We start from the raw sequence: 8,154 nt of genomic DNA, 5'->3' as shown, positions 1-8,154 counted from the left end.
TCTATGGGGTGGGGGGGGGCATTATGGCCCCACAGCTCTATGGGGTGGGGGGGCTGTTCCGGCCCCACATGTGTCCCCAGGGCTGAGTCACACCGCGCTCCTCCCTGCACTGTCCGTGCCCAGGAATGCGGCCCAAAACCTCTTTGGGGGGGGGGGGCTGCCACCCCATCTATACCCCACCCCCCATATACACACACAGCTCTGCCCCACACACACACAGTGGGGCCCTGCGGCCATACCGAGCCCATGGGGTGGGCAGCCCCCGACCCTGACCCTGTGTGATACAGTGGGGGGGGGGGCAGAGCACCATCACCCCCCCCCACCCCATAGCGCACATCGCTGTATGGGATGGATGGGATCCCACATGGGGATGGAGCATCTCTGCTCTGTCAGGATGAGGCTGAGACCCCCGGGGGGGTCCTGGGCTGTAGGGGGGGGGGGTCCTTCCATTGCTGTGCTCTGCTACGACCCCCCCCAACACTCAGTGTCATCCTATGGCCGCTGCTGTCACGGCCCCAACCCTTACCACAAACTATCCCCATCCCCCCCCAGCCCCATATCACCCCATATCACCCCATATCACCCCATATCGCCCCATATCACCCCATATCACCCCATATGGCCCCATATCACCCCATATCACCCCATATCACCCCCTATCAGCCCCTATAACCCCCTATAACCCCCCATCACCCCCCATCACCCCATATTCACCCCCATCACCCCATATCACCCCATATCACCCCCTATCACCCCCTATCACCCCATTACCCCCTATCACCCCCTATCAGCCCCCTATCACCCCCATCACCCCATATCAGCCCCATATCACCCCATATCACCCCCCATCACCCCCCATCCCCCCCCAGCCCCACTCCCTGCCCCGCAGCCCCTCCCGGCCCCACATCTGGCTCTGATTTACTTGGAGAAGCCACAACCCGGGGGGGGATTTAGGGGGGGACATTGTAAATCCGCGGGCAGCTGCCGGGTGCAGGATGTGGGTCTGATGGTGATTGAGGGGGGGAAAGGGGGGCTGGGGGGGGAACAGTGGGGCGGGCAGCGCTGCTATGGGGCAGGACCCCCCCCCTATATATAATGGTCTGTATTGGGGGGGCCTGGCCGAGAGCTCGGCCCTGGAGAAGGAGCTGGACGCCGCCCCCATGAGCTCAGAGCCACGTGAGGAGGAAAAGGGGGAAAGCAGGAAGAAAAGGGAGAGGAAACGGGGCATTTGTATGGGGGAAATGGGGCATTTGTATGGGGGAAATAGGGATGGGGGGGGACAGGGGGAATGGGGGGTGGGAGCAGGGAAAGGGGGCACCGAGATGGGGGGGGGCACCCCCAGATGGAGGGAATCACCCATATGGGGTGACACTTATGGGGTGACACTTATGGGGTGACACTTATGGGGTGACCCACATTATGGGGTGACACTTATGGGGTGTCTCCACTTATGGGGTGTCCCACACTTATGGGGTGACACTTATGGGGTGACCCACATTATGGGGTGACACTTATGGGGTGACACTTATGGGGTGACCCACATTATGGGGTGACACTTATGGGGTGACCCACACTTATGGGGCAGCCCCACTTATGGGGCTGTCCCCACTTATGGGGTGTCCCCACTTATGGGGTGTCCCCACTTATGGGGTGTCTCCACTTATGGGGCGTCCCCACTTATGGGGTATCTCCACTTATGGGGTGTCTCCACTTATGGGGTGCCCCCACTTATGGGGTGTCCCCACTTATGGGGTATCCCCACTTATGGGGTGCCCCCACTTATGGGGTGTCCCCCCCTCCAGGTGATGCCCTGTTCCATTAACCCCACCTTTATGGGATTCCCCCCCCCCCCCACCCCATACAACCACATTGGGGTCAGCGCACCCCCACCCCATCCCTATGACCCCCCGCCCCACATCCCCCCCTTTACCCCACAGCTGATCCCATCCAGCCCCACTTGCACAACTTCCCCCCACCCCTCCCACGTCAGCGCACACTCAGCCCCACACATCCCGATGTGGGGCAGCACGAGGCCCCTGTGGGCTCTGACACAGCGGGACCTTCCCCCCCCCCCCCCATAACCATCCTATGGGGTCCCCCCTTATTTCTAGGGAAGATCCTTTTATTCCACGTCCCCTTCACCCCACACAGCTCAGAGCCACGCGCTGCTCGTTAGTCACAGCGTTAATGAGGGTGGAAAGGCCCCAATGGGGCTGTGCCTTCCTGGGAAGCACCATCACCCCATTTCCCTGCATTGGGGGAACTGGGAGCTGATGGTGTCAATGGGTTCAGGTTCCTTATGGGATCCAGTTCCCAATAGGTTCTGGTTCCTTATAGGTTCCCAATAGGTTCAGGTTCCTTATAGGTTCTGGTTCCCAATGGGTTCAGGTTCCTTATAGGATCCAGTTCCCAATAGGTTCAGGTTCCTTATAGGCTCTGGTTCCTTATAGGTTCAGGTTCCTTATAGGTTCAGGTTCCTTATAGGCTCTGGTTCCTTATAGGTTCAGGTTCCTTATAGGTTCTGGTTCCTTATAGGTTCTGGTTCCTTATAGGTTCAGGTTCATTATAGGTTCAGGTTCATTATAGGTTCTAGTTCCTTATAGGATCCAGTTCCCAATAGGTTCTGGTTCCCAATGGGTTCAGGTTCCTTATAGGTTCTGGTTCCTTATAGGTTCTGGTTCCCAATGGGTTCAGGTTCGTTATAGGTTCTGGTTCCCAATAGGTTCTGGTTCCTTATAGGTTCAGGTTCCTTATAGGTTCTGGTTCGTTATAGGTTCAGGTTCCCAATGGGTTCTGGTTCGTTATAGGTTCTGGTTCCCAATGGGTTCAGGTTCCTTATAGGTTCAGGTTCCTTATAGGTTCAGGTTCCTTATAGGTTCAGGTTCCCAATGGGTTCAGGTATCCAATGCCTTTGTGTCCCCATAGGATTTAGGGTCCCTATTGGGTTCTGGTCCCATTGGGTTCAGGTCCCCATTCTGTTCTGCCCCACTGTGGGTCTGGGGGTGCTGCTCCCCATAGTGTTGGGATATAGGGCTGAGCCACCCAATCTCCCCCCCAATCCCACTGATTGCCCACCCCATAACGGCCCCATCCCACCTCCCGCCCCTTTGTGTGCCCTCAGTGCCCCTAAATCCCCCCTTGGGGTCGTTGTTGTGGGTCACACCCCACAATGGATGGGGACCCCCCCCCCCAAACCCCCTATAACCCCCCACCCCAAACCCCACATCTGGTCCCAGCGCTGACACATGAACGTGCTGCCCCCTGGTGGCCGCATGTTGGAACTGCAGCCCATGGGGTCGCCCCTTCGGGGGGTCGTTCCCCTGCACCCCATATGGGGGGGGCTGAAAGGTTCCTATGTGAACCCCACCCGCATCCTATGGGGTGAGCGCCCCATATGTACCCCGCTATGGGCTCCCCCAATGCACAGTGGGGCCGAGCGGGGCGACCCACCGTCTGGTGGGCTCAGCGACCCCACAGACCCCAATACAAGGAGCCCCCCCTTAATACACCCCCGTGTTGTCCCCATATTGAGCTTCCATGGGGCGCAGTGGGGCGATGGAGTGTGGGGCGGGGCGGGATGACACCAACGGGGTGTGGATGTGTGGGGCGGGGGGGGGGCGGGGAATGGGGTGGGGGGCAGCGGGGGCTGCATCCCCTTCAATAGGAGCTGAAAGGGGAAGGTGGGATGGGGGGGGGGGGCGGCTCTATGGGGTGAATGTGGGGTGGGGGAGGCCGCGCTGTGCCCCATATGGGGCTGTTCCCCACCCCACAATAACCTGCCCGCCCCACCGGGAAGCGAACGCTATGGGGCAAAGAGCAGCGGGGTGCGGTACAACGTCACACCCCGCGCTGCCCCACGGAGCGGAGCGCTGCCCCATAGCGGGGTGAGCAGTGGGGTGAGCAATGGGGCTGGGGGGTGTAGGGGGGGGATGGATGCCCGACTTGGGGGTCCCAGCTTATGGGGGGGATGGGGGACACCGAGACCCCGCCGGGCATCGGGTTGCGGACCCCACAGCTCGACCCCGCTGCCCCACATGGGGTTTATTCTGTGCCCCACAGGGACGATGGGAGACCCGTTCAGCTACTGGAGCGGCCCCACATCGCGGTGAGTCGCCCCACAACCCACAGAGCTCTGATTTGGGGCACAACAATCTGCTATGGGGCTCAATAATCTGCTATGGGGCTCAGTGCTTTGCTATGGGGCACAACACTCTGCTATGGGGCTCAACGCTCTGCTATGGAGCACAACGCTCTGCTATGGGGCACAACAATCTGCTATAGGGCTCACAGCTCTGCTATGGGGCAGAGCAGCTTGCTATGGGGCAGGAGATCCTGCTATGGGGCAGGAGATCCTGCTATGGGGCAGAAGAAGCTTGCTATGGGGCACAACTCTCTGCTATGGGGCTCAGAGCTCTGATCTCCCCCCATCCGCACAGCAATGAATACGAATTCAGCCCCCACGGCACCACCGGCTTCACCCGACCCAGCGCCAAAAGCATCTACAGTGAGTCTATGGGGCCGCCCCACACATCCACCCCCCACCCCATATCCCCTATAACCCCATATCCCCTATAACCCCATATCCCCTATAACCCCGCCTGGCCCCATAGATCAGCGCAAGGACTACGGGCAGACGCTGCTCAAACCCCAAAGCGACTTCCAGCACCACGTGGAGGTAGGAGACCCCCCCCCCTATACCCACCCCCAGGTTATGGGGCAGCCCCATAGCGCCCCATAGCGCCCCATAGCGCCCCATAACCACGGCCGGGCTCATCCCAGCACCTGCTGACCCTGCGGCTGGATCGGGAGCTGCGCAGCATCGAGGATTGTGTGGGGCGGCTGCGGGAGCTGGATGCGATGGGGAAGGTTTGGGGTCAGGATCTTCTCTTGGGGGTCCGGGATCAGGATCTGCTGCTGAGCGACGTGGAGAGCAGGGTAACCCCATAGCGACCCCATAGCGACCCCATAGGGACCCCATAGAGACCCCATAGCGACCCCATAGCGACCCCATAGAGACCCCATAGCGACCCCATAGAGACCCCATAGCGACCCCATAGCGACCCCATAGAGACCCCATGGCGACCCCATAGAGACCCCATAGGGACCCCATAGAGACCCCATGGCGACCCCATAGAGACCCCATAGAGACCCCATAGAGACCCCATAGGGACCCCATAGCGACCCCATAGCGACCCCATAGAGACCCCATAGGGACCCCATAGAGACCCCTTCAGGCCATCCCTGCCCCTATTCACCCCATAACCCCCAGCCCTGCAGCCCTACATCACCCTGTGTCCCCATAACCTTTGTATCCCCGTAACTGCCCCCCATATAACACACACCCCACAACTTATAACCCCACACACCCCATCAGACCCAACCCCATAACCCCATCATTGCACACCCCATAACCCCATAAACCCCATAAACCCCATAATCCCTCACCCCATAACCCCACACACCCCATCATCCCAAAACCCCACAACCCGCACATCCCATAACCCCACAACCCATAACCCCATAAACACCCCATAACCCCCATACACCCCATAAAACCCTATAGCCCCCATAACCCCATACACCCATACCACCAATCCCCATACAACCCATAGCCCCCCATAACCCTACAACCCCATAACCCCAACAACCCATAACCCCATAACCCCACACCCCATAACCCCATAACCCCACACACCCCACACCCACCACTCCACGACCTCACAAACCCCATAACCCCATATACACCCCCTATAGCCCATACCCATAAAACCCTATAACCCCATAACGCCTTATAACCCCATAACCCTTATAACCCCATAAAACCACATAACCCCCAACAAATAATCCCCACCTATAACCATACCACCCCATAACCTCCCCATAAACCAATAACCCCCCTACCCTATAAAACGGCGATACGACCCCATAACTCCCCATAACCCCATAATCCCCCACCCTATAACCCCATAAACCCCATAAGCCCCATAGCCCCATAACCCCCACCCATATAACCCCATAACCCCATAACCCCCATAACCATAACCCCGCAACACTATAACCCATAAACCCGATAACCCTGAATCCCGTACGCCTATAACACCATAAAGGCCGCATACCCATTACCCACCCTATGAAACGGCCCATAAAGCCATACCCCATAACCCCACCTATAAACCCATAAACCCATAACGCGCAAATTCCCTACCTATAACCCATAAACCCATAAAACCCCCATAAACCTAACGCACCATAACCCCACCATAAACCCCACTATTGAACCCTAAGCCCAGAACCCAACCCCTAACCCCAAACCCATAACCCCATAACCCCATAAACCCCATAACCCCATAACCCCCATAACCCCATAACCCCATAACCCCCCACCCTATAACCCCATACACCATAACCCCATACCCCATAATCCCATATAAAACCCCATAATCCCATATAACCCCAATAATCCCATAACCCCCATAACCTACCCCATAACCCCATAACCCCCCACCCTATACCCCATAAACCCATAACCCCCATACCCCATAACCCCCATAACCCATAACCCCATAAACCCCCCATAACCCCATAACCCCCATAACCCCATAAACCCCATAACCGCCATCTGAGCCCCTATCAACCCCGATTAACTCCCCCTACTAACCCCATACCCCCCAGGAGGACCTGGGAACCCGGTTCCCGCTTGCCGGGCAGCGTTGAGCGTTGGCTGTGGTCCCCCCGCTAAGTGCGGCAGTTTCCATTCCTATGTCGGCCAATAACGGTGCAGGAGCGCGAGGCCGGGGGGGGCGGCAGTCACGCGTGTTGCGATCTGCCAGACTGCCATCCATCAGATACCGCGTTGAAGGGGGGGGTGATTGGGGTTGGTTCTTATAGGTGTTGGGGTTATAGGGGTTATAGGGGGTTTATGGGGTTATGGGGGTGTTATATGGGGTTTATGGGGTGTGTGGGGTTATGGGTATAGTGGGGGGTTATGGGGTTGTGGGGGGTTATGGGGTTTATGGGGTTATAGGGTGGGGGTTATGGGGTTATAGGGGTGTTTATGGGGTTATGGGGTGTGTGGGGTTATGGGGTGTGTAGGGTTGTGGGGGGTTATGGGGTGTGTGGGGTTATGGGGTTTATGGGTCTGTGGGGTTAAGGGGATGTAGGGTTATGCGGCTGTGGGATTGTGGGGCTGTGGGTTATGGGTCCATGTTGGTTATGGGGCTGTGGGTTATGGGTCCATGTGGGTTATGGGTCCATGTTGGTTATGGGGCTGTGGGTTATGGGGCTGTGGGGTTGTGGGCTGTAGGGTTACAGGGTGTGGGGTTATGGGCTCTAGGGTTATGGGTCTGTGGGCCATAGGGTTATGGGGCTATAGGGTTATGGGGTTATGGGGCCATAGGGTTATGGGGCTATAGGGTTATGGGGCTGTGGGGTTGTGGGGTGGGGATATAGGGTTAAGGGGATGTAGGGTTATGGGGTGTGGAGTTATGGGTCTGTGAGGTTGTGGGTTGGGTGGTTATGGGGAGTGGGGTTATGGGGTGTGGGGTTGTGTGACTATAGGGTTATGGATCTGTGGGTCTGTGGGGCTGTGGGTTTATGGGTCTGTGGGGTTGTGGGCCATAGGGTTATGGTGCTGTGGGGTGGGAGGTTATGGGCAGTGGGGTTATGGGGCTGTGGGGTTATGGGTTGTGGAGTTATGGGGCTGTGGGCTTGTGGGGCTGTGGGGTTATGGGGTGTGGGGAAATGGGATGGGGGGTTATGGGGCTGTGGGGCTATGGGGCTGTGGGGCTGTAGGGCTATGAGCTGTGGGGTCCATCAGGCCGAGACTCTGAAGAGCAGCCTGGAGAAGTTGGTGCAGCAGAGCAAGGAGGAGCAGCAGCAGCACGGCTATGGGTCCGGCTATGGGTCCAGCTATGGGTCCGGCTATGGGTACGGGTATGGGTCCGGCTATGGGTCCATCTATGGGTCTGGCTATGGGTCCAGCTATGGGTATGGCTATGGGTATGGGTATGGGTATAGGTATGGGTATGGTATGGGTATGGGTATGGGTATGGGTATGGGGTGGGGGGCACAGCCTGTCCCAATGGGTCACCCCCGGTGGGACCCATCCCCTCCTGCCCCATCTGCCCCCATTGCCCCCATCCATCCCCTATATCC

At 58.1% G+C, this 8,154-nt stretch overlaps 2 protein-coding genes across 2 annotated transcripts in view; one reads left to right on the top strand and one right to left on the bottom strand.

The window, feature by feature from the left end:
• Positions 1-328, bottom strand: part of CSF1 (colony stimulating factor 1) — a 15,089-nt gene extending 14,761 nt beyond the window's left edge. Inside the window, exon 1 of the mRNA XM_015884879.1 lies at positions 324-328. Within this exon, the coding sequence (XP_015740365.1) occupies positions 324-328 (5 nt within the window). The remainder of the gene's footprint in view (positions 1-323) is intronic.
• A 724-nt stretch (positions 329-1,052) lies between these two features.
• Positions 1,053-8,154, top strand: part of EPS8L3 (EPS8 like 3) — an 11,189-nt gene continuing 4,087 nt past the window's right edge. Inside the window, exons 1-7 of the mRNA XM_032449344.1 lie at positions 1,053-1,176; positions 4,060-4,105; positions 4,437-4,504; positions 4,611-4,675; positions 4,780-4,946; positions 5,278-5,316; positions 7,792-8,016. Coding sequence (XP_032305235.1) covers positions 1,068-1,176; positions 4,060-4,105; positions 4,437-4,504; positions 4,611-4,675; positions 4,780-4,946; positions 5,278-5,316; positions 7,792-8,016 — 719 coding nt within the window. The 5' untranslated portion in view covers positions 1,053-1,067. The remainder of the gene's footprint in view (positions 1,177-4,059; positions 4,106-4,436; positions 4,505-4,610; positions 4,676-4,779; positions 4,947-5,277; positions 5,317-7,791; positions 8,017-8,154) is intronic.

The sequence above is a fragment of the Coturnix japonica genome, chromosome 26 (genome assembly GCF_001577835.2).
Source record: "Coturnix japonica isolate 7356 chromosome 26, Coturnix japonica 2.1, whole genome shotgun sequence".
NCBI lineage: Eukaryota > Metazoa > Chordata > Aves > Galliformes > Phasianidae > Coturnix > Coturnix japonica.
This window is presented reverse-complemented; position numbering and strand designations above follow the sequence as displayed.